General features: G+C 38.0%; 1 protein-coding gene and 1 long non-coding RNA gene across 4 annotated transcripts; one reads left to right on the top strand and one right to left on the bottom strand.

Moving 5' to 3' along the window:
- Positions 1 to 562: 562 nt before the first annotated feature.
- Positions 563 to 23,624, bottom strand: LOC131400833 (uncharacterized). The gene is made up of 3 exons (XR_009217468.1): positions 23,309 to 23,624; positions 8,590 to 8,695; positions 563 to 635 (listed from the first exon to the last, which is right to left on the bottom strand). It is a non-coding gene; the product is annotated as an uncharacterized LOC131400833 (long non-coding RNA).
- Positions 23,625 to 23,773: 149 nt separating this feature from the next.
- On the top strand, positions 23,774 to 25,707 carry LOC131400448 (melanoma-associated antigen B18-like). Of its 3 annotated transcripts, none has more exons than XM_058535176.1 (3): positions 23,774 to 23,809; positions 24,247 to 25,400; positions 25,516 to 25,707. In XM_058535176.1, the coding sequence occupies exon 2, from the start codon at positions 24,306 to 24,308 to the stop codon at positions 25,362 to 25,364; it is 1,059 nt and encodes a 352-aa protein (XP_058391159.1). In that variant the 5' UTR covers positions 23,774 to 23,809; positions 24,247 to 24,305; the 3' UTR covers positions 25,365 to 25,400; positions 25,516 to 25,707. The 3 variants fall into 3 exon arrangements, with proteins under 3 accessions (XP_058391159.1, XP_058391160.1, XP_058391161.1); XM_058535177.1 differs by lacking the exon at positions 23,774 to 23,809 and adding an exon at positions 23,865 to 23,926; XM_058535178.1 differs by lacking the exon at positions 23,774 to 23,809 and adding an exon at positions 23,951 to 24,038.
- The last annotated feature ends 1,268 nt before the right edge of the window (positions 25,708 to 26,975 follow it).

The following is a 26,975-nucleotide window of genomic DNA, read 5'->3' on the forward strand; positions in this document are numbered from 1 at the left end:
CAATGTCAAGCAGATATTGTCTCGCATCTGGCTAATTGTTTTGGCTTTCCCTGGATGTTTCCTTGTAATATCTACTTTTGCCACCCTTGGGATCTACTCTTTATCTCTGGGCACAGAAGCCAGACCAAAGGTGGCTTTATCTACTGATTAAGAGGCATGTAGGGCCACATTCCTAACCAGAGACACTCTGAAAGGGCTTGACAGAGCTCAGTTTTATAGTTTATAAGTGAAGTGACACTCTTCCCATAGTACATTCAGAGGAATGATGTGACTTGCTCACTAGAAGGTTTGGGCAGTAATTGGGGTTATTTTTCTACTGGAAGGCAATGCATATGACGTTTTTGACCAGTGAGGTTAATGGTCAGTGATGCATCATTGGATGAAATAAGAGTGAGGGGAAAGAAAGCCAACTGGCAACAAATAAGAAGCATCAACAGCATGGTCCTTCATTGCCTGGACTGTCACGAGAGGTCAAAATAGAACAAGGCGACCAGGTTGCTGGTGAGCATTACTGTACCAGGCCATATAGTGAATTGGCAGCAAGTATTTGTCTTACCATTGGTGCAAAGCAAGCTGGCTTCATTGCTACTAATGGTCTGCATGCTTATCAGGGCCAATGGGCAGATGTGTTCTTGCTGTGGGAAGTAGAAAGACAAAAAAATGAGTTTTTCTTGACTAACTCAAAACCCTCCTCACATCTTAGAACAGTCTCAGATGGATTTTTTTTATATAAAAAGTTAAATTGTGCAATTACTAGACTAAAATATGAACACATATTTCTATAATTTGGGGTTGGAGAAAACTTTTCAAAGCATTACAATAACATAAAAGATTGATATATTTGCAGAAAGTTTATACTAAATAATAAATAAAATATTTTTGGCAAAAACCTAACATGTAAGTTTAAAGATAAGTGACAAATGGAAAAACATATATTTTATAGTATAGTAGGTATATAGAAGGTACAGTAGGCATATATTTTAGTAGGTATATATATATATATATAATATTCATATATATAGTAAAGGGTTAATATATTTAGTATATTAAACCTTGATATACGTTATATTTATATAATATTAATATATTTCATATATTAATGTCTCTTGATAATTAATTTAAAAAACTATAAATTATCCAACAGAAAAAAGTGACATAAGCATTTTAGAAAACAAATATAAATATTTATTGAGTGCTACTTTGTACCTGGTATAGTGCTAAATATTGGGAATAGAGCAAAATATCTGAAACTTAGAATGTATCAGAAGCTTACAGGAAATTTACAGTTTAATAAGAATAATATTAATGGTCAACAAATAGAAAATAAACACAGGCTTATGCTTAACCAAGGAAATGTAATCGAAACCATAAAATACGATTTTCAACAGATCAAATTACCAATGATTAAAAAAAGAAAAGCCAAAATTGATTTGAATGTTGGGAAATAGGCATTCTGTAATCTGCTGACAACTTTTTGGATGTAATTGTCAAATATATTAAAATCATTTAATAATATATGTATATGGTGTAGACATACATATATAGATATAGACACAAAGGTCTTAGCATTGCTTAAAACTGTGAAAAAACTGAAACAATGTAAATATTCAACAAAGGGGGATGGGGTAAGGGAATTATGTTACATCCCAATAATAGAGTACTATGCACTATTACAAATCATTATGTAAAACTATTTTACCTATGTACAAGTTTTCAGACTAATATGTATAGTATTTTACTTCTGCAAAACCCAAATACACAAATCCCATGAAAAATGGTGTTTTTCTGTAGGTGGTGATTTTTAATTAGAAAGAAATTATTTTTACTTCTCCATATTTTCTTCTCTTTTTTTAAAAAACTTAGAATTAATGTTTATTACCTGTAAAAATAAGGCAATGAAGAAAAAAAGGCAAATTAAAATGCAGGAATTATAACACATTTTAAGTTAATACATTACCGTTTTCTTGAACTCTATTTTGTGTTTTCCAGGCTATTCAGGAATACTATCTAGTTTGACCCTCAAAACAACTCTGTGAGTTAAGTGTTGTTTCGGCTGAGCAAAAAGACCCTCTAGAACACACTCACAGTAGGAGCGTAGAATCAAAGATTTATCACCAGTGAATTAAAAGAAAATTGTATGCATTAATCAGCGTTGAAAGTACAGGATGAACCAGACATCTTAGAGACACCCTCCCACTCTGTCGTCTTTTCCCCAGGAGATGCACTGGAGCCCTGTGTACTCTTTTTAAACCCAATGGGGTAACCGTGAGCAGGTGGGAACTGCCAAAATCAGGCGCTGCACACAAAGTATACTAAACAGGCCACACAGGGAAAAGTATTTCTTCCAAAATAAAAGTTGGACTAGTATTCTGTGGCCACGTGATTTCTTATACCTGCAATTAGATATATGCTTTCAGCAAGGCCCCTTGCAGACTTAAATATCTTCCTCCAAATTTCAGAACAATCCTTGCAATTTATAACCATCATTGCCTGCTGTATAAGGACAAACACACAAGCATACTTAAGCATATGTGTGCATGCACATACAAAAAAATACATACATAAAGAAACAACATTTTTACTTTTTAAAATTCCTATCTCCTATAACCGGTATTAATATCCTTATTTTACAGACGATAAAATCAAGACTGTAAATATAATTGACTTGGCTAACATACTGCTGGTGAGTTGCCCAGCCTGGACGTAAACCCAACTTCCTTGGTTCCAAACGCCACACTCTCCTCATCAATGTCCTGCCACCTCAAGGATCCCAAAAGTACTTTCTGGCTCTGAAAGTCTAAAACTTTCACCTCTTATAAGAGCTTCAAATTATGCGGTATGTTGCTTTCTCGGAGTGAAGAGTCAAAGCAAGAGGAAGGTGATCAATCAAGGGTGTAACCACTAAGGATTCAACAGATTTCAAGTAGTTGTAGGACCACGACCAGTGTCATTACATCATGGGAGCTATGTCTGTCTGTCCACCATCATATCTGCCTTACTGATCCCATAAGTGAGAAACATAAGCTCCAGCTCATTAAAATCTGGTTAGCATGACCATATATATTCAAATGTGCTCAAATAAATGTCTGCTGTTTTTACTTTTGACAAGTCTCACCTTGCTCCACCAATAGAAACTGACAACAGAGCATAAAGTTAGACTTGGCACAAAGCACAGTAGTCCTAACAGATAAATATTAAATTGTGAAGTTTTTTTTTCCCATGGCAGATTTTCTGAGTTATCCAGGCACTGGAACTTTTGAAAATTCCTTTTCAATAGAGCACCAAAGTGATCCTGTTGCCCCCAAGTTCTTGATAACTTACTTAGTATAGTACAGAGGTTTTTTTGCAGTAAAGCTTGGTTTCTGAATTCTCACTTTCCCTGTGTTTTCTACTATGAAGCTCTGAGTGGATCTATAACACTTCACGGGTGCTGTAGTGCGCTTCTGAGGAGCCAGGGACCTTCTGAAACCCCCAGGTTTCAGCATAAAGAGGATTACAATAGATTTATTGTACAGAGGAAGTGAGTTATGAAGTGTTTTCTGTTAGACATCGTTTTAACAGAGAATCTTTCTTGGAAATTTGGTGTTGGCAGAAAAGAACACTCTCGCCTGAATGAACAAATTATTTTTCTGAGCCGAGATTTTCCCATAAACTCAGTCTTCCTTGAAGAGTTATCGATTTACTTCTTGGCTTATGAATCACTAGCAAGACTAAAAGAATCAAAAGGAAAATTAAAAACATACACTTCAAAGTGAGCGAAGAGTTGAATCTTTTTTTTATCCTCTTGATATGACTGTAGTTAGAGAAAGCCCAGGAGTAGCTATGTAGCCATTATTTGAATAATTTACTTCTTGAAGTAATCAGACCCCACCCAAAAAATAACCATTATCTATTAAAAGGTAAAATGCAGGCGACATATTGTAAGCATCAACGCCCATTATATTTCTGGGATCTTAAACATATATATTTAAATGTTATTCATAATCAAATTGGGAAATAGATGTGTTTAATCTAAAGGCAACGCTAGTGTGCAGCTCAGAGCAATTTTCACAAACCTTAGCAAATGAAGAAAAACACAAGTTCTCACACCTCCTATCTAGAAAGCTTCAATAACTAATTTTATTTATTTTTAAAACACAATGGGAAGCACACTGGTTGTTCTGTTTCTTGAATACTCCATGCCCCTTCCAGCTTCAGGATGTTTGCACACTCTTTTTCCTACGCCTGGAATGATTTTTGCCCAACTCTTTCTTGTCCTCAGGTCTTGACTTAAATGACAGTTGCTTATAAAGGCTTTCTCTGATTCAGTGTTGCTAACCCACCCCCCCATTAGTCTCATAACATTTATTTTTTCCTCATATTACTTATAATTTTTGTATATATTCTACTTATTTGTTTATGTGTTTAATTTGTATGGCTCCCTTTGGGATATAAGGTCTATAAAGCTATTGTATCTGTGGGGGGAAGAGGGAGAATCTCCCTCTGCCCTTTTCCTTTAGGTTCTTATGGCTGGCCAAATAATAAACAAGACAGGTTAGCAGGAGAAAATAATACCAAGTTTAATAACATGTATACATGGGAGAAAGCAGGGACACTGCGTTTCTCAACACAATAGCAGAAATTCTCGTCTTAAATACCACGTTCAGCCAACGACAAAGGAGGATGTTGGGGGTGGGGGGAGTCAGTTACAGGAGATTACCACTAAAGCAGAGTAAACAAGAGTAAGGTTATTATGCAGATTTAAGGTCTTACCTTCCACATTGATAAGCCTCTAGAAATGAGGCCATCCCCCCCTCTTCCCAAAACAGAGAGGGAGATACCTTTACAAATGGAGATTTCCCTTATAAATGTAAATGTTTGTCTGGCAACTCTTCGCAGCGTCATCCAGAGAATGTGGCCAGAGAGACAGAACTTCCGATAAGATGGGCTTGTTGGTGCCTTTCCTATTGTAACATTTATCCTACATTATCTTTACAGCCATCATGATAGATCTGTTCCAGGAAGGAGCCACCATGTCAAATTCTTTAGGCAGTTAGTGGCGGAGGTCAAATGTCCCTCAGAGAAAACAATAAAGGTAAAGAGATATATTTTAGGATGGCCAAATCTTGATCTCCCAAATATCTCAAATGTAGGCTGATTTACCATGAAGCCAGTGAAGTTTAAGCTTCAGAGGTACTTACTTGACTTATATTTGTAAATTTATATTATTTTTGTTTTTTACAAGAGGGCTCCCAAATTTAATAAGTATTGGGACCCCAAAATCTGAATTTGCCTTGACCACTGTGGCAGACATACCCTAAGGTGAGCCCCAATGGGTCATGCCCTTGTATGATGCCTTCCTCTTAAGTGAGTAGAACTTATGACTTGATTCTAGCTAATAGAATGAGGCAAAGGTGATGAGACACTCTTGTGATAATGCTACATTTTATAAGACTCTGTCTTAGCAGATTACAAGGATAGATTCTCCTGCTGGCCTTGAAGAAGTAAGCTGCTATGTTGTGAGAGGGCTGGTGAGAGGGTCTGTGGAGAGTAGCCCTCGGCTGACAGCCAGCCAAAAAACGGGGACCTCAATGCTACAACCACTATAAATTGAATTCTACCCACAACCACATGGGCTTGGAAAGAGGACTCCAGGTTCCAGAAAGGAAAGCAGCCTTGATTGCAGCTTTGTGAGACCTGAGCAGAGGATCTAGCTAATCTGTGCCCAAACTCCTGATCCATGGAAACTGTGAGATAACAAATGGGTGTTGTTTTAAGCTGCTAACTTTGTGGTAATTTGTTATGCAGCAATAGATAACTAATATAATCACCAATATCTGGTATAGTGCCTATCACATGCTAAGAACTCAAAAATATTTAATGAAAAAAGGATTATATGCAGACTCCTCTGGGTCCATTATTGGATTTCAGGGTTCATTTAAAGAAGGGATCCACTGAACTGGAACAATTTAACCTAAAACTTTTCCTTAATTACATTATCTTGTTTTAGTTTTTCTCATTAAACTAAAAACACGCTGAGTTTTGCTTTTTATCCATCTAGAAGACTTTAGTCCAATTGCATTTATCACAATACATGTAGTTTGATGTCTATAATTCTATCGTGTGGGTTTTTTTTTTTTTCTTTTTTCTGTTACCTAGTTGTCCCTCATCTATTTTTAGTTTTGATTACTGAACTATGTCCTTCTTATGTTTAACTTTTACATGGTTTGGAAGATAAAAGAGCAGAGTCCAAAAAACAGGACAAGAGGACTAGGATAGGAAGATTATTTATACCTGGCCCAGGGAAAAATATTAAATCCCTAAATTAAAATACAGCTAGATCCTGATGTGCAGGAAATACTATTTTTGCTCAAGTTGTTCCCTCTTCCCAAAATGACCTCACCTAGCTTCTCTGTTTGGCTGATTTTTCAATTCGCACAATAACAAAGTCTTTCTAGAGTTACACCTGCCCCCCTCTTCTCACCCCGAGAGTTAGGTATTTCTAATATGTGCTGCTTTAGCTCCCTGTGAATATATCCATCAAAGCACTCTCCTCAAGCATTGTTCTTTTTGTTTACTTACCTGTCCCCATGGAGAGATCATTAGCAACCTCAGAAGTGGAAGGGCGTATTCCATTTCTATATCTTCAGCACTAAGCAGAATGCCTGGCAGTTTGGAGGGCTCAATACGTATTTGATGACTGGATGGATAAGTAAATGAACTATAACTAGATTCCAGTGGAAGACACAATGGGCAGGGGAAGCCATAAGGAATGTAAGGCTTGATCTGAAAGCAACAAGTAAATTGACACTGACTTGGTGGAGAGGCAGCATGCCGTGGAGGGGAAACAATCTGAGAACAGGCACAGAGATGGGAGTAAGCATGTTGCACTGCCAGGATGAGGAGGCAGGAATATTTGGAGCAGCGAGATTATGTTGGCAAGTAGGAGATTTCACAGGAAGGGGGATATTTAAGGCCTTAAATAGCAAATAGAGCTGTTTGTTTTTGATCCACTAGGCAAAAGGGGAGCTAATGCTATTATAATCCAAAGGCCAAAGGAGGTTGTACTGTTTTCACTGAAGTTGCTGAGTCTTGTTGTTCTTGTTTATTTTTTTTCCTGAGAATGTTATGCTGTAATTTCTTTCTGGTCTTGTTCTGTGACATAATTAATATGGCTCATTTGGACAGAACTGTCAGGAGCATTAATTAAAATTATTGTGTTCCTATTGACTGTGAGACTGTTGTGCAAGCATTTAAAGTCAGAGAAAAACTCTGGTAACTGGAAAACCTAAGATGACATAAGCTTCAAATCACTCTTTATGTTTTAGCATCACATAAAGATACTAAATGAGAAAACCAAGGTACTGTTGTTATTAATGTCAAATAATATCTATTTAAGTGAAAGGACAACTATTATTTGAATGACAAAATGTGAGGTATTGTAGGAAAAAATACTCTCACTTTCAAAGAAGTTTAATTTTTTTTCCTTTGATACTAGTAAAAATTTCAGTTATCAACTGAAATACATGAGAGAAAAGGGTCTTTAAAACTCCTCTCGTACACTTTTCAGCACTATAGAGTATATTTAGTGCAAAAAAAAAAAAACTCAACCTTTTAGTTACCGGTTAGTTTCCTTATAATAACGACTTAGAAAACTGAGGCTTCTAATTGTATCTTCTGAATGAGGTTCTCAAGTTGTTGCAACAGAAAAAAATTGATTACATTCTACTGAAAATGGTTGACTTTTGATCAAGTATGCCTTCCTTCATCACGTAATCCCTCACTAAGTGAAATTAATATTGAAAACTTTTTTAACATGATTTTTTGTGCCTTTTATGTCCAAGTTTGAGGCCATATTAAAATTATCAAGTACTCACCCCCAAGTGCTCTGTTGTACATGCAAGAATATGATCAAAGAGGACTGACAACCAAGTAAACTTAGGAATTTGAAAAAGCCATAAACAGAGCTGAATTTCAGAAGTATCTTCCATGGAAAGTTCATTGTTTTATATAAATTATCTTAAATCGGTCTTTTTCTCACAAAAGCAGGAACTATGACAAAGAGAGCAGAGTACAGAGATGTCATGACTATGATATCTTGGGAAGGAAACAGCAATGGTGGATCTAGCCATAAGGCAAGCAAAGTATTCTTCCTTAAGTATTTCATTCCTCCAACAATTAAGGACACTTGTGGCCTGCTCTGATACAAAATTAAAGTAACATCAAATCTTCTACAGAAGATTTTCTCCCAAAGGAGATCTAAGCAACTACAGTGGAATTCATATGGAGTCTCAGAACACATCTTTGGCCAAGCATACCTCTATTCAAGAGTCAGCAGGGCTCTGTAGCTGCTGAAATTGCCAGCTTTGCTAAAACATAATAGTCCCCAAGTTTCCGGGTGTTTCAGCATCTATTGCTATGCAACACATCACTTAGTTGCTTAAAAAAAACCACAATGTGTTATTTCCTACAATTCTCTAGGTCAGGAATTCAGGCAGGGCTTGGTTGGGCAGTTCTTCTGCTCCACATAACAATGGCTGAAGTCACTCTCTCAGCTGCGTTTGGCTGGTGGTTGAGCTAGCCTGGGAGATACAAGATGGCTTCACTCACATGTCTGGTACCTCAACGCTCTTCCACGTGGCCTCTCTATCCTCATGTGCTGTCTCCTCCTTCAGTTTTCTGGTATAAGCTTCTTTACATCACGGAGGCTGGCTTCCTGTAAAGAGAAAGTAGAAGATGCCTCTTCAAAGTTAGGCCTGGAACTCACAGAGTCATACCTGCCATATCCTAATGGTCAAAGTAAATCACAAGGCCCACTCAGATCCCAGAGGAGAGGAAACTGATTCCATCCGTTGATGTGCATACAAAAAGGGAAAGAATTGATGGTGGTCATCTTTGGAAACCAACCACACACTGTATATGTAAGTTGGTTACTTAGAGCACAGACTGGCCTTCCTCCTGTCCTCAGAGTAGCTATGGCGACCTCAAGCACATCTTCTGGCAGTGTGGTATAAGCAAGTATAGGGCAATGTGGGAATTTAGAGTCAAACATATTCTGGATTGAATAGTGGTTCTACCTCTTCTGAGTTAAGTAATGCAGTATAATAAAAGGCCACCTGAGCATTGCTTTCCAAATCTGTGAAATTGAAATAACATTACTACCTTGGATAGTTATAAAAATTAAAGACGTACATAAAGATATTGACATATATCAGTGCTTACAAACGTTTGTTGTTGTTGTTATAATTATTATAATAATTGTTATTATTAGATCAGTGACGGGAAATAGCTTTCTAGCATACTTCTACCTAGAATCCTTTCTATTCAAAAGGAGAACTGAAAGACTAGAAGAAAACTGTGATGCTCTTCTGAGACATCTCAAAAGACTGTGAGACACTCTGGCCTTCTAATGTCAGGAGCCTCTTAAATGGGAAGAAGGCTTATAGAATTAAGGAGAAACCACACCCTCAGAATTGTTGGCTGACCCAGAAAGAGATAGGGATTGCTGCCCTTCACCTCCCTCCTTTAACATAGGAATGAAATAAGCTCCCGAGAGGAAAGATGTAGGACAGTATACCACAGACCTCCTACCAAATACTTTGGTTACAAAACTCAAATAAATAATAGCAATATAACTTTACAAAATAGACTCTCCATGTTTAAATATTATATATGATATAAATATATAATGAATATATTATATATTCTTATCTAATTTATTACATATACATGCATATACATATACATACGCTAAAAGAGATTCACTCTGTTAATCTTCCCAAAGACAATGATTTATTATTTTTGTTGTATGAAAGAAAGGGCATTCTGCATACATTGCACATGCTTCGATCAGGGTCAGCTTCATGGGCACGCTCCCTGCGCAGTCGAACAGGGGCCCGTGCTTAGAAGGCTCCAGGTTCGCTTTAATGCTCTGCTGTCACCATCTTGAAATTCTTAGTAATTTTTGAATAAGGGGCCCTGTGTTTTCAGTTTTCACTGGGCTTGACAAATTAGTTAGCCGGTCCTGGCTTCGATATACTGTTAACTATGAAATCATATAATTCTGATTAGAAATTTTTAATATGTTTATTTATATGTGTTTATGAGTAAACAGATACATGTATAAAATATTCATAGACAAAATGTGATTCAACCATTCAACAAATAACTATTGAGGGCAGATTGATACCTATGTTAAGAATATGTTACTTTATTATTTACTAGTATATTATTTTATATGTTTTTATCAGGAAAAGAGAAAGTTTTATGATCCCTGAGACAGATGTTCCAGAGAATGTTATTTGAAAGCTATTTATTAACTATTCAGAGGAGGGCCAGTGACATGTAGTTGCCTTCTCCCTAAGTGTCAACCCAGTGGCGTCTCTCGTGGCTCACTCAGTTCCATGTGCTCACTCAGCCAAAAGTAGTACCTTTACTGTCATAAAAATCATTTTCATTATGCAAAATAAAGTGATTCAACTGCCAAAAGCAATCTTCATGACAAAAAATAGCAGTTCTTTTTTCTCTTTTTACAAATAAAATTAAGTATAATAGCAGTATGTTGAGCTTGAGGAATGATGGAATTCTCTTTTTTTCCTGTATATGGTTTTAGAATTCCTTTGGCTAATAAATTAGAGTAATTCCTTTATGTAGAAACATCTTGATATAAAACATCAAGTGATTTCTAGAAACTTTCATATTTTGAAACTTAAGAAGATAAAATATAAGCAAGTGGTCAAATTAAGCAACTCAGTAAAGGCTGTGATAGTAAGAGAGGTCTCATGGTTCCCAATGACTTTCAAAATATAAAGTAGTAAATCAAATTTCATTGTGTCCTCACAGAAAGTATTGTGGTAGCTCAGTCTCCATCATAGAACTGGGATCACCAACTGTTTGCTTCTAAGTAATGACAGCCCTGGTAAGAAAATCGCCAATCTTCAGCTTATTCAAAAATCTCAAGTCTTTACTAAGCCAAATCAACAAATCCACAGTTTGAATTCTATTTTTGCATCTCCTTGACAAATCTCTAATTAAAAATACAATGATTTTTAGTATCACACTAAGGCGGTAGATTATACTTTATGCCTTTTTGTTTCTAAATATTAATATGAAACTCCAGAACCTAGAGAGTCCTCCCCCATTTTATAAATGTTGATAAAGAATTTCAGAAAAACTAAGACTATAAGCAAAATCGCTGTATACATGTGAGAGAGCTTTGATTACATAGGCCAGTGGTGCACAGATACACTCAAGTTTTTGCATTATTTATGAACAAAAAAAGTCTTAAAGATCTGCTGACCTTAAAACACTTTTAGCCACTTTACTATTTTCTGAGTGTAACAAGTAGAAAATAGTTTGTGTCGTGGGAATCCATAATAAAAACTCAAAGGCAGATTGCATTTTGATTAAGTATGGATAGTAGATTAGATTATTGTTGAGCAAATACTCACTCTCGATCTCCACTGCCTCCTCCTAGATGGGAAGAGTATATCTTACATCCGTGATCCACTGATGTTGGGTTTGACCATATGACTTGCTTTTTCCAATGGGATATTAGTGGGTCTGACATAAACTGAGACATGAAATGTGCTCGTGGGATTGTGGGTTTGGGTTCGTTCTCATGCATAGTGTATCACTGCCATGAGAAGAGGCTACAGGTAGCCCCTGGTGCAAGGAGGATGAGAGACACATGTAGCCGACTTGGCTCCTAGCTTCAGCTTGGAGCGAAGCCCAGACAAACTCAGCCAAGATCACAAAACATCAGCCAACTTGCAGAAGCATGAGAGAGAAATATATACTTGCTGTATGCATTGAATCTGGGCTTTTTTTTTATACAACACAATTCAGACACTAGCTAACTGATTCAACAAACTATCCAAAGAATTACACAGGTATTTTTAAGCCTCTCCAGGGCAAAATCTGGTTCAATATCTACCCAGGCAAGGTACGTTAGATTCATTGCTAGAATTGTTAAACCAAGACTTTAAACAACATGAGATTACTTGAAAATAACATTCTCTACAAAAATTATCTGTGCAAAATTACTAAACATTTATATTAAAATATACACAAATTTAAATTATCTTATACCATCAACAATATGTTCGTCCTGACATTCACCAAATATTTTTTAATGTCTGTTATAGGTTACCAGGCACATGTGAGCATCATTTAGACCCCTAACCAGGTGTGCACAAGGAGTGGTCAACAGTTCAATAAGCACAGGAAAGAAGATCCATCTAGGAACTTTCTGACACATTCTCCTCATCACCTTCGTCTCATGTTGTCTCAACTGGTTACTATACTCTTTCCTGCTGACTTGGCTATTTCCAGAAGTTTTACTACTATGACTGTTTACTACATTTCTCTACCTCTTTTTTACTACTTTCTGTTTTTACAGCATTTTAACTAAAGTGTCACCAAGAAGAAAATTCTCCTAGAAAACCTATCTTTCTAATTTAGAGCAATTTGGTTCCTGGGAATAGGAGGAAAGAATGGTAAAACATTCAAATTTTTTTCACTATCCTCTATGAAATGTATGTTCTATCAACTTCAAGCAAATTACTTAGCTTCATTGTGCCTCAGTTTTCCTTCCTCATCCATGATATGGGGAAAAGAATTGAGATGATCAAATGATGTGTCTGAAAACACTAAACTAATGTAAGTCATTTTTCTCTCTTCTTTATTTACAGGCAGTTTTCAGCCATATCAAATTTTCCCCTTACAAAAAAGCTTGTCTTTTACTATTTCAATAATATATCTCCTGTACAGAGTCTTCCAGTAAATAAAAATGTGTTTCCTCTTTACAAATGCAAGAAAAAAATTTTATATGGAAAAACTTTTTTTCTCTAAATTTCTACTCTAGCATTGCTATTATGGATATACTTGAGTGTGAGTTTATTGCTACACAATGGTCCAAATGGTCCAAAATAGATCTTGTCAATGAACAGATTGTTATTATGATTGGTATGTTTGCACCAGGGTTGTAAGCGTTTCATAAAATATGTATGTTGTTTTGTTTTATTTGATTTTGTTCGTTTTTATTTCTCCATGATGTTTTTGTTTGAAGTTGATGTGTCTGATTCAGCTATAGCTTGGTCATTGCTACATGACCTTTCCTTCTTGGTATTTGTCTTTGGGCTATTTATCCAGTCATCAGTCCAAGAACCAGGAAAAGGAAACAAAACCTAGTTTCATTCAAACAGTAAATGTAGTAGAAGTACAAAAGGATTGGTCAAAACCATGTTTGAAATTTTCAAATGTTATTTCTGTATTATATACTTCTCTGTATATATTTGATTATCTATGTATCCTATACCTCACTGCCATGAATATCTCAGAGATTTCTTACTGTTTAGTTAAATTCCTCTACACCTTTAAAAATGTCAAATCATAAAAATTGAGTTAAAAAAAAAACTATCCAGGGGCTAGCGCGGTGGTGTAGCAGTTAAGCGGTGGTGTAGCAGTTAAGTTCCCGCATTCTGCTTCAGTGGCCCGGGGTTCGCCGGTTTGGATCCTGGGTGCGGATCTGCTCACCACACATCAAACCATGCTGAGGCGGCCTCTCACATAGAAGAGCTACAACTCTACAACTACAATACACAACTATGTGCTGGGCTTTAGGAAGAAATAAGAAAAAGAGGAAGATTGACAGCAGATGTTAGTGCAGGGACAATCTTCCTCAAAAAACAAAAAAAAAGAAAGAAATGGAAAAAAACTATCCAGGGGCCGACCTGGTGGCATAACGGTGAAGTTCGTGCACTGTGCTTCTGTGGCCCGGGGTTTGTGGGTTCGGATCCCGGGTGCAGACCAACGCACTGCTTGTAGAGCCATGCTGTGGTGGCGTCCCATATAAAGTAGAGGAAGATGGGCACGGATGTTAGCCCAGGGCCAATCTTCCTCAGCAAAATGAGGAGGATTGGCATCAGATGTTAGCTCAGGGCTAATCTTCCTCAAAAAAACAAACAAACAAAAACTATCCAGTTGCTAAGATAAAACTCATATTTAAAGACCTAGATTAAAACTAAAGTTTAATAGGAAATATTTATTTTTATTTAAAAGCCCAATGTCCTTTATGAATAACTTCCTTAAATGACAATAAATGTACACATGCCTCAATAGTTATCACAACATTAAATGTAGATGCAATGGAACCTGAAATTTAATAATTCTGGGGAGAGTTTCTTAAATTTTGGAAAAGCACGACTCTAAGCAACGAAGAAGTTAATTACTTCAAAGCTTGTTGATTTTTTCTGAGAAAATAAATTTTTAAATATTATACACACCCTAAGGCTCAGCTGGTGTCTTACATTACGTATAATATGATTGTGACAGATCCCGTAAAATGTACCATTGAAAATGGAAAAGGACCTCTTTAATGTAAACACCAAATATTACACATTAATCACGATATGCTTTGCTATCAATTTCGTATTTACATATAAGTGCAATGCAGACATTTTCTTTTCTTTTAAATGAATTGTAGGTGAATTTAAAAAAATACATTATGCTTGTAGACATTGACATTTTTAAAAGCTCTTCAAGTTGAAATCAAATTAGAACAAACAAGTTAATATTCATTTTAATAGGAACACCAATGACTCAGTGTAGGAAAAGCCGATAATGAGTTGTTCTGTTTTGCCATCGTAATGTACATTTAATGTGCTGTCCTTCACATAGCAACATGATGTCACCATCAGAACATATGCTTTGCGCTGTTTTTCCACTGGTGATAATGAGTTCTTTCCAAAGCAAATACACTACACAACTGTATTTTGCCAAATTCTCTAGATACCATTAGTAGAGGGACTGAGTATCTAGGTCTAACTCTTTATGAAATGTATTTTTTAATTTACTCATTACTTTGTTATGCTTGTGGTTTAACAATATTCTGAGTGGATTAATCTATTCATTAACATTGAATGAGAACTTACTATCTCTGCTAATTAGAGCAAAAATGTTTATTGGATATTAATAGAAATTGCAAGTTCTGGCACCAAAATGTTAATAATTTTTATGTATATGCAATAGAATAATGGGTGATTAAATTATTGTCTATGTATTCTGAGTCTTCTGCAATGAGTGTGCTTCACTACCCATTCTTTAAATGTTGGATTGCCTTCATATTTCTTATCTCACTCTGTACTCGCTTCCTTGACAATCTCATTCATGTTCATTGCTTCCGTCTTCAAACACCTGCTCATGACTTCAGATAGGCATCTCAAGCCCAGACCACTCCTCTAATATTCAGCTTCATATATATCTCTGCTTACCTGATATCTTCATTTGACTATTTATCAAAGGTGCTTCAAACACAACCCTCTTTAAGTTGAAGTCACAACCATAACTCCAAATTTCATCCATTCCTATCATTCCCATTCTTCGTAAATTGCACACTTGCAGAATTCCCCACCTCAGTAGGTGATGCAACTGTGAAAGCAGGTGCACATGCCAGGGGTAGAAGCGAGCATTTTGACACTGTGTTCTCCTACATAATCCATATGCAAACTAGCATATAAGTCCTGCAAATTCTATTCATACATGGCTTTCTAATCTATCCAAATTTCTCCATCTCCAATGTCACAATCCTGGAATACTGTACATGTATCTGAAATTCTTTTTTCTACATGTTTTTGTTTGTTTTGTTTTGCTTCCCTTAATCTGTTTTCTCCATTGCAGCCACGTTTTTTTATGTGATCTAAAGATCACTGTGTGATCTTTACAAAATGTGTATCTGATCAGGTCATTCTCCTGCTTTAAAACCTTTAGTGGTTTTATTTTGCATCTAAGAAGAAACCCAAACTCCTTCCTATACTCTCCCCATTGACTTTTACACTCAAGTCAAACTGGTCCTCTTCCAGTCTGTCGAGTGCACCAAGCTTATTCTTCAATCAGACCTTTGCACAGGCAGTTCCCTTAAGGAATGGTCTTCAAGCCTCACCCCACCCTTGTTAATCTAACTCACATTCATCCTTTTTTCTGGGTTAAAGTACTAATTCTTCAGGACAGCCTTCCCAAACCTATTGGATCAGATAGTCTCCTACTATTTTATTTCCTTGTCCTTTTCCTTCATAACCTTTAACAGTCTGTAATAAATGCATATATGTGTCTATTGGATTTATATTTCTCTCTCCCACTAGATGATAAGCTCCATGAAGGCAGGGTCTGTGCACATTTTGCTCACCATTTTATCCTCAGCTCCCAGCACAGTGTATGGTCAAATTATTTACTAATAATAACTGTTGAATTAAGGATGATAATATTTTGTATTCATAAAAGTATTAAAGTGGAGATAAAACATATGAAGTCAGGTTGGTATTCAAAGTGCATAGAATCAGATCATGTTCACTTGCTATAAGAACGCATAAATCTGACTTTGAGATTCCACTTTTGACTTGAGTAAAAAAGACAACTAATTGTCCACCAGATTTTAAAAATATAGTTTCTCTTAAATAAAAGAGCTAAGCTAAGAGCATATTTCCTAAGGATCTTTTCAACTGGATGCTTAAGATGACTCTATCATGAACAATGTCTTTACAATAAATATCATGCTAATTTTTTCCTTATAATGACTTTAATACTAGTTTATAGTTGAGACCAATTTTTTTTTTTTTTTTTGTGAGGAGATCAGCCCTGTGGTAACATCCGCCAATCCTCCTCTTTTTTTTTTTTTGCTGAGGAAGACGGCCCTGGGCTAACATCTGTGCCCATCTTCCTCCACTTTATATGGGACGCCGCCCACAGCATGGCTTGCCAAGCAGTGCGTCGGTGCGCGCCCGGGATCCGAACCAGCGAACCCCGGGCCGCCGCAGCGGAGCGCGCGCACTTAACCGCTTGCGCCACCGGGCCGGCCCCTTGAGACCAATTTTTAACCATCATTTTGATTATCAAAATTATGAATAATATTACAAAGAAAAAACAAAGAAAAGAAAAGGCTAAAACAGCAAGTATTGAACAGGGTTGATTGCAATGCATAAAACTAAATAAAGTTGCTTATCCACTGTCAAGGAATCTTTGCCACTTCTGACACCCCTCTTCTCTATCTCTTGTTCAGTCTAAGCCTTTACTATCTTTATGATTTCGGTCAAGTTCCTGGTTATAGTAAATATAAACTACATAGATGAATGAAAGCTTCTTAATCTTATGAGCCTCAGTTTCTTTGCCTATATAATCCAATTAACAAAACCTACACCACAAGGTAAGTATGATAATGCACAGGGCACACTTCCTTGCACATCATGGGTCCTCAATAAATAACTAGTTATTATTGTTTTTATTTTACAATGTTTGTCCTACCTCCTTACTCTTTCCCCTCATATTCTTGTGGCTCAATAACAGACAGATGTTTTACATAATGGAGTGGGGAAATATGTGTGCCCCATTTCATAATTCAGTCACACCTCTGATTTAAAAAGCAGTCTGGGAATCTAGGCTGATTCAATTTTTCCAGCCACAACCACATCTTTCTTAGGACACATCTCACTTGTCTTGTAGTAGTTGATAATTCGTCTTCCCATCCCTTCTTACCTGTCGCATGAGTGCACACACATACACTGAGCAGGCTAGTTCTAACATTCCACTAAGAGTGAAAATAAAAAGAAAACAAATGAATGACAAACCAAAACCTCTTAACCAATCAGATTTTAAATGCTCCAAGTATTCCAGCACCCATTCACAACTTTCAAACAACATTTCTTTACAGGTAAAATATACACACTGTTTATATATAACTTTGGTAACTGCTAGGGTCTAAATTAAGCAAACTTTCCTCTTTCCTTGGTAGGCATCCTTTATTTTTTTTCTTAATTTCAAAAAGAGATTTCTAACAATACTTCTTTTACAGGTAAAACATACAGGCCCTCAGTGTTTAAATTAATTAAACTTGTCTCTTTGGTAGGCATCTTTTTTCTCCTTAAATCCCTATAATTTTTTCCCATTTTCAGCCAAGGAAAATTTTACCAACTACCTGGTCACAACTTATCATATTATTATTATTTATATGTTGTTGTTATATTTGTTTGGCAGATTACTCCTTTCCAAATGAATTAATGCCATTTCACTTGAAATTCCTTTTATATTACTTATGCATTTCCTTTAGAATCTAAAATTCTTTTCTGTTTTTGGTAAGCATCAGAGACAAACAACAAATGCTTATAATAGGCTAGTGCAGCAACCTCTTACAATGGAAACTGAAGCTTAGACAGGTAAAGGTGTGGTCAAGTTGAGAGGCACGCTGGACGTGAGCCATCACTGAAGCCCAGATGTCCTGTTCCAGTTTAGTGTTCCATGCATCACCCCTCATTTGGTCATATGCCCACGGCTATACTTTTGAAAATACTAAGATGTAAGAGTCATTTATTGCTTCTTACATTTAAAATTACTGTAACTGAAAGAAGAATGAATGAGTTGTAAACCTTGTTGATTTCCATTTAGTACAGTGAAGACACACAGGAGGGCTCATTCATTACTGCATATCTGAAGCTTGGCATCATGCTTGGCCTTATACGTATTTGTTAAACAAATGACAAGCAGAATGAAAGTAGTTCCTGAGTTGACGAAATAACATGGAGACATTAATGATGAAACAACACACATTGTGAAGTTCAATGTTTGAATGCAGCCTTTCAGTTTGGGAATTAGAGGCCTGAATTTTGCCTATTGTCGCAAATATCCTATTTAAGCAGTTGCCTCATAGATGCTAACAGTCATCAGACACAATTGTTTAAAACAAGGGAAAAAAAAAATAGCAGTAGAGACTAAAACCTTTTGTTCTAAATTTAGTACAGTATATGCAACTTGGGTGTTCCAGCTACTGTTATGGTCAGAAATTCTGCAATCATTTATTTTTTCTAGGTGTGATAGGAAGAATTTAAAGATTACCCCCAATGGCTCACACCCCTGTATAATCCCCTCCCATTGAGTACAGGAGGGACCTGTGAATATGATGGGATATCACTCCCATGATTAGGTTATGTTATGTGGCACAGTTGACTTTAAGGGAGATTATCCTTGGTGAGCCTCATTTAATCAGGCAAGCTCTTAAAAAGGGGGAAGACTCCTTCCTGGTGAAAGGGATTCAAAATGCTGAGACCTCTACATGAGGGAAATTCTCCACTGCTGGCTTTGAAAATGGAGAGAGCCATACGGCAAGGAATGCAGTCAACTTCTAGGAGCTAAGAGTGGCCCCTGACACCCAGCTAGAAAATGGGGACCTCAGTCCTACACTACAAAGAACTCGATTCTGCCAATGACCTGAATCCTTGAAGTGGATCCTTGCCCAGAGCCTCCTGACAACAATGCAGCCCAGCCAAAAGACGCCTTGAGAGTGAGGACTTCAGCAGAGAACACAAATGAGCTGCACCTAGACTGCCGACTGACAGAACTGTGAGACAACAAATGGATGTTATTTTAAACTACTGAGTTTGTGATAATTTGTTATGTAGCAATGAAAAACTAATGCACTGGGTATCTCAAAGGGTGAATCAAGACTGATTTTTAGAACTTTCTCAAAGTTTTGACCCAATAAATATTTCCAAACAATGAGTAATTTGTAAAGTTTGCAAAGTATTTTCTCATATATACTTTTATTTAATCATCCCACTAACTCAGTAAAAAGAATGTCCTTATTCTCCACTCTAAATGTCTTTTATTTTTTTAACAGAGTCTCATAGAGGGTAATTTTATTGCTCAAGATAGCAAAGGCAGACAGTGAAATGATGCCTAAAATTTAAAGCAAGGCAAGGTTTAATTAAGTAATGAGGCTCTTAAAAGTGTGAGGCCAGGAGCAGTATTAAACACTTAAGACTCACCAGGACTGGGCCTAAGGTGAGGCAAGTGAAGCATTCACCTTGAGCTCAAATTTTAAGGTAACGGGTAGACTGAAAAGTCTCAACAATCAGGGTAAATCATGTTTTCATTCAATCTTTTAAAAAAATAAAAATTAATACCAAAAATCCATGATAAGAAAATATCACTCTTTTAAATAAGGACACCATCCATGGGCTGAAAATAGGGTTGGACAAGTGAGGCACTCACTCTCAGGGTCATGCAAGTGCAAGGTCAGATCCTGTCTTGATTTAAAACTTTGATATTCTGTTCCTCACTCACCTCACCTTAGCCCTGGCCCTGACTCAGTTACATCTACCCTTTGACATTTCCTCATCTTCCATTTACTAGGAGGTATTAACATGTTCTCTTCTTTCTTAAATAAACTCCCTACTCGGTTATTTTGGTGGCCTGGCCAGTGGCAAAGTTATGCGTTCAAAGATATAGTTCTCTTGATCTGACAAACTGGCTCCTGCCTATGTTAGTTTGAGCATGGTGTCATAGACATGGGGCTCACTGAAGATACTCCATCCATTCCTCTAAAATGGCCTTGTTCACTAATACGTCCTGTTTCTCCTTAATATCATTATCTTGGCTGGAGCTAATGTCTTAGAAAATGAGGCATGGGGATGAGGAAGCCTTCAGAACTTCAGTCCTTCATTGGTAGGGTGGCCATTGAAATGGTATTGGAAGCAGCAGGTTTAAGGGTGGACAATTTGTCCAAGTTGAACTGGAGCAGAAGGTAAAGGTAAACGGTGTCTTCTGCCACTGAAAGACTGAAGTTGTTGTCAGGGGCTAAATCATTCTAGATGACTTCTGCTTGAGAAGGTGTTGTTATACCATTCAGGGAGGAGCAGGATAGGCAGAGGGACAGGAGAAGATAGTTCTAACAGCTGAATGGTGACAAACGGGGCTTTACAACCTAAGACTCGTTACCCATAATTTGAATGTCTTTGCTCTAGAACATTCTACATTTCCAGGCTTATTAACCTAGAAACATGTTCAAAAAGTTATCTACTCAAGAAGTAACTATTCACTCAAAAATCTAAATATTGAATTTACTAACAAGTGAAATGAGAAGTTGGAAATTTTATTTTAATGAATTGATGCAACGTATTGGCATATTTATTCACACAAATAAGATATTTTTGCATTGACCACATTAATGAATAGAGTCCTGATATAAAGTCTGTTAGGACAGCTCTATATTGAATAAATTTGTGAGCCCAGAGGAAAGAGTGGCACAATTTATTTTTTATGTCTACGTGCATAAAAGCTAAGATAGTAACATTCATACTATTTGCCATATCCACATTAGAATTTATAAAGAAAAAATAAAACTCAGCTGGCATACTGACTGGTTAGCTTTATGGAAAGAGCATAAAAACTACATCCCTTCAAAGAAAGCTAGCTTTGAATAAATCATAGTAAAATTTTCTGTTTTCCAAAATTATAACTATCTGTAGGCATAAATAATATGTCATGTGACAAAGACTAGGGCCTCAGCATTGATTATTTTAATGCTGCTCATTAATAATCATTAATAACAGATGAATTATTCAAATAGTTATTAACTGATTTAGTTCTCCAGCAAGATTTTCTTTACCTAAAATTACAAAAAATATAATACAATTTTGGGCTAAAGAGTTTTCTGATACTGGTTAGACAAAGAGATTTAGCTTTCTTTATCTATATGTCTATCTCTCTAGGCAGTAAAATGGGGCCCACTTCAAGAAAACAAAATAGAGGATAATGAAAGTTCTATAGATATATTTCAGCTAATAATCTCAGAAGGAACGACAGAATTAGGGAATTACAATTCAGCGGCCCCTAATGGATTAATGGATGACAGTGACGATCTTCAATGACTGCCAACATTACTCTAAAGTAAACAACAGACCTTATGTGTCTACTAATGGAATTGCACAGTGTCACCTCTGGAGTGGTTCTGCCAACAAAGAGACAAATAAATAAATAAACCTTAATCTGAACAAGCTTCGTACTATAACTATTGAAGATTATTGATGCTGAATGTCAGGTATATTGAGTTACTTTATTCTCTAAAGTTGTATATGATTGAGAATTTCTATAATAAAGTGATTTAATTATAAATATCATGTCGTTAAATTTGAAAACTCAAATAAAATGGAACAACTTTTAGCAAATGTAAATCACTAAATAGATCCTTAAAGAATATAAAACTTTCATTGAACAATACAAGCTGAAACTGTAGTCCTGTTTTGCCCTCAAACCAGCCAGGTTTAAAGGCCATTACACCAATAGTGAGGTAAACGCTAATCACCATATTAAGTAAACTCTTCCAAATCATACAAGAAGATGGGAAATTACTCAACCACTTTAACAGGCTAGCTCTCCTTGATACAAAGACCAGAAGCTTATGCCCCAAGAAAAGGACACCTGAGTCAAGCTCACTCATATAGAGACAAATATTCTAAATAAATTCATAGCATATCCAATACAGCAGTGTAAATGAAGAAATAGGCTGTGTCCAAGGAATGCAAAGATCATATCACCTTAGAAAAAACTATGAATTGGAATTCACCATGTTAACAGATAGAGAAGAGAAAGCGTTTGATCATGTGTGGGAGTGAAGAAAAAAATCTTTGATAAAAATTCAACACCAGTTCATGGTAATAACTTTTAGCAAACTTACATTAGAATGGGATTTTTATATTGTAAAATCAACAGCAGACGTATGTAAGTGTGAAATGTTAGGAAAATTCCCAATAAAGTCCAGAACAGGACATGCAGGTATGGTATCAATTCTACTGTTCAAACTTGGACTGGATTGCATAGCCAATATACAGCCATATACAGGAATACCTAAATAAAAGTTATGAATAATGAAAAGAAAGAGATAATATGATCCTCTAGCAAAAAACTCCAAATAAATTGGCTGCCAAATATTCAACTGCATAAGGAACTCCAGGAAGCTGGTGTAGAAGATCACTATAGCAAAATCAGGAGTCTAGCCACACGAAATAACTAATTAGAATATGGAATAGAAAATATACCATTCAAAACAGCAGCAATATCCAAAACATACCTAAAAGAGAACAAATATGTACATGATCTTTATGGAAGCAAATATCAAAAAATTACTGATAGACAGGTAAAAGAAGTTTCAAATAGAGCAATATACTGTTTTTTTTTTTTTTTTTTGTGAGGAGGACCAGCCCTGAGCTAACATCCAATGCCAATCCTCCTCTTTTTTTTGCTGATGAAGACTGGCCCTGGGCTAACATCCGTGCCCATCTTCCTCCACTTTATATGTGGGACGCCTACCACAGCATGGCTTAACAAGCGGTGCGTCGGTGCACACCCGGGATCCGAACCGGCGAACCCCGGGCCGCCACAGCGGAATGTGTGCACTTAACCGCTTGCGCCACCGGGCCGGCCCCGCAATATACTGTTTATTCATGGTGAGCAGAATAGTTGTACAGATGTCAATTCTCCTTAAATTATTTACAGATTTATGCCTTACCTGATGGGTTTGGCCTGGAGTCAGCAGAGGCGAGGTAGCTCAGAACCTACAAGGCGTCAACGTATGACACTGAATGAGGACTGAGGGGAAAACCCACCCCAAAAGAGGGGGCCACAAAGAGCCCCTCCCCCTACTGTCAGTCTTGGGAGGTCCCAGGCATGGCTGCTAGGCTCAGGTGCCCCCTTACTGCGGGTTCTGAGGGAAAGGAGAGCCTTGGTCTGAGGCCAGCAGCCTCAGCTCAGCAGACAGGGATGTCGCAGGCCCTGCCAGGAGTCAGAAAAGACACCTGTATGAGTTCCGAGCGATTCCTCCTCCTCCAAACCAGAGGGGGGCGGGCTCAGAAACCCACCCCTGCAGTTATGCTGGGAAGCCCAACTGGGCGTGGCCGGAAGTGCTCCCTCTGACTTCCGCCAGGCCAACTGTGGCGGTTGTGGCTTTGGTCTGAGAGCTGTGGCCTCAAGCCAGCACAGGGAGGAGTCCCAGGATTTGACAGAGGTCAAAGTGAGTAACCTTTGTTAGAACTGAGAGAACACACTTCTCTCAGAACTGAGGCAGCTGCAGCAGCCCCACTCTACACTGGCACGCCCCATCCCCCACTGTCAACTCCGAGTGGCTCAAGTATGGCTGTTAGACTTAACGCCGCCTCACTTCCGCGTAGGGAATTTTGGGGTGGGGAGCCTTGATCTGAAGGGGCAGCCTCAAGTGAGCCGAGGGAGGAGTCAAAGGACCCGTAAGGAGTCAAATTTAGTATCCTGAGTTAGGACTGAGATGCCAAGCCCTGGCAGAAAAGAGGAGGTCCACAGAGTCCCGCCCGCCCCTGTCGTGAGGGTTCCTCAAACAGTACCCTTAAGGGAACCAGCAGAAATGGCTTTTCTTGTGAGCCAAGGTAGCATCTCCCTACTGAGACTGTGCACACCATCTCTTTCTCTGTCTTCTAGGGTGACCTCTTCATCAACCTAATTGCTTGAACTCCTGCCTATTATCCCTGACCACAGTCATGCCTCGAGGTCAGAAGAGCAAGCTCCGTGCCCGGGAGAAACGCCGCCAGGCCCGTGGTGAGACCCAGGGTCTGGAGGGTGCTCAGGCTACTGCGGCAGAAGGAGAGTCCCCCTCGTCTGCCTCTCCTCCCCTTGGGGGCGAGCCTCAGAATTTGCCTGCTGCTGAGACACCTAGCACTCCTGTGGCACCTCAGGGAACCCCATCTACCACCAACACTACTGCAGCTGTTTCATGCAGCGATTCAGATGAAGATACCGACAGCCAAGATGAGGAAAACCCCAGATCCTCCAAGGGCACTAAGGGTTGGCGCAGAGATCCTTTAAAGAAGAAGGTGGTTTCCATGGTGCAGTTCCTGCTGCAGAAGTATCAAAAGAAAGAGCCAATTACAAAGGCAGACTTGCTGAAGTTAATTACCAAAAAGTACAAGTCTCATTTCAATGAGATCCTCAGGAGAGCCTCTGAGCACATGGAGCTGGCCTTTGGTGTTGATTTGAAGGAAGTGGATCCCATCAGGCACTGCTATGCCCTTCTCAGCAAACTGGATCTCACCTCCGACGGAACGACGAGTGATGAAGAGAACATGCCCAAGACTGGCCTCCTGATGATTGTGCTGGGTGTGATCTTCATGAAAGCCAACTGTGCCCCCGAGGAGGAGGTCTGGAAAGTGCTGAATTTGATGGGTGTATATGCTGATAGGAAGCACTTCATCTATGGGGAGCCCAGGAAGATCATCACCGAAGATTTGGTGCAGCTAAAGTACCTGGAGTACCGGCAGGTGCCTGACAGTGATCCTCCACGCTATGAGTTCCTGTGGGGCCCAAGAGCCCACGCTGAAACCAGCAAGATGAAAGTCCTGGAGTTTTTAGCCAAGCTTCATGATACCGTCCCTAGCGCCTTCCCATCCTGGTATGCAGAGGCTTTGCGAGATGAGGAAGAGAGAGCCCGAGCCAGAGCTGCAGCCAGGGCTCGTACTGCTGCCATGGCCAGTGCACGTTCCCAGGCTACGGCCAGTGCACGTTCCAGGGCCACGGCCAGCAGCTCCTCCCACACTAAGTGAAGTCTGAGTCTGGTTTCTCACTTTTTGGTTGAAAAGGTATGTCAACTTGTAATAGTGGAGGTCCGGGGGCGGGGCTGGAGAAGTGTATATTATCTTTGTGTTCCTGTTCTGTATCGGTAACTTGGAATTTTACCTTTCTTTTTTTTTATAGGTTATATTTCAAATGTTGAAGTCTGAGGCAGTTTGTTTTCTTTGTGGAAGAAAAGAGCAGTTGACATTCTAAGAAGTGGATGGCCTGGGTGGGTCTGGTGGGAACACAGTATATATCATCTTTGCATTCTTGTTCTATGTGGTAAACTTAGAGTTCTTTCTTTCTTTCCCTTTCTTCCTTCCTTCCTTCCTTCCTTCCTTCCTTCCTTCCTTCCTTCCTTCCTTCCTTCCTTCCTTTTCTTTCTTTCTCTTTCTTTCTTTCTTTCCTTTTGTTACATTTCAAATGTTTCTTTAATAACAGGTTTAAATAATTTCAGAATCTAAATTTATTAATGATTTTGGTTACATATTTATTGCTGTTTAATAGATTTAAGATTGGGAGTTTTAATATTTTGTAAAACAAATTGGGAAACTTTTCATATTTACTGAACCAGAACTATACAACATGGCATTGTAATACATTTCCTTGGAAAGGTGAAAAAATGTAGCAGTAAAATTATTGAGATCAAAAAATAGAGGGGGAAAAAGTAAAAGATGTTCAGTTCTTGGTTTTCTTTATCCATTTTAGTCTGCTATTCTGCAAAAATAAAAGATACATACCTGGATTGCTTACTTATTAAAGAATGCAGAAGAAATAAAATGTTTATAAACTAGAATTCATGCTCACTGGCTCATTCATTCTCCAAATATTAATTGAACTTCTGCTCTTTGAAAGTCACCATGTGAGAAATGGGGAATCTAGGATACAAAACACCCAAGCCCTTAGAATTTTACAGTCAAGGAGCAGTAATCATGTAGGGAAGGTGGTGAAATACCGTCTAAGACCTAAAGGACGAGTAAGGAGTAAGGAGGTAAGGGGGAGGGGGAGGAGTGTGTGTGTGGGGTGTCTGGCTGAAAACAATAAGGTACAAATGCCCTTAGGAAAGGCAGTTTGGGGTTTTGGGAAACTTAAAGTCCCTCAGTGGGATATACTGTTAATTTCAGCTGGGTGGTAGGGTAGACGAGGCTGTGGGACTGGTGAGCAGAGGCCAGATATACAGATGGTGCTTCTCAACATTGAAGGACAAAACCCTGGAATGCAAACCTGCTCTTAAAAGTTGCTTTAGTATTATCAATAAGCCAGAGGAAAACCTCCTCCTGGGGCAGAAATGGAAGGTGTCCTGTGCTCTTGTTCACGTGCTTGAACACAGAGCACCATCTAGTTGTTTTATGCACAGTGTCTTCAAGGAATGTCTGAGAAATAAGAGTGATACTCTCAGGGATGTGGAGAAGTTACTATGTTGGCTCTCTTTGCCCAACCGAGTGGGAGAACCAGATCTCAATGCATAAAAAGGCATTTTAATTAGATTATCTCGAGTATAATTTTAAAAAACTCTGAGGGCTCCATATTTGGTGGTGATTAAATGAATAAAAATAGGGGTGGTTTGGATGAAAAGGTACCTGGGAGAGAAGTTGTTGGTC

The sequence above is a fragment of the Diceros bicornis genome, chromosome X, assembly GCF_020826845.1.
Source record: "Diceros bicornis minor isolate mBicDic1 chromosome X, mDicBic1.mat.cur, whole genome shotgun sequence".
Taxonomy (NCBI): domain Eukaryota; kingdom Metazoa; phylum Chordata; class Mammalia; order Perissodactyla; family Rhinocerotidae; genus Diceros; species Diceros bicornis.

What these genes read in the sequence shown, in the direction of transcription:
- LOC131400448 (XM_058535176.1), top strand. Translation starts at nt 24,306, where the DNA reads ATGCCTCGAGGTCAGAAGAGCAAGCTCCGTGCCCGGGAGAAACGCCGC.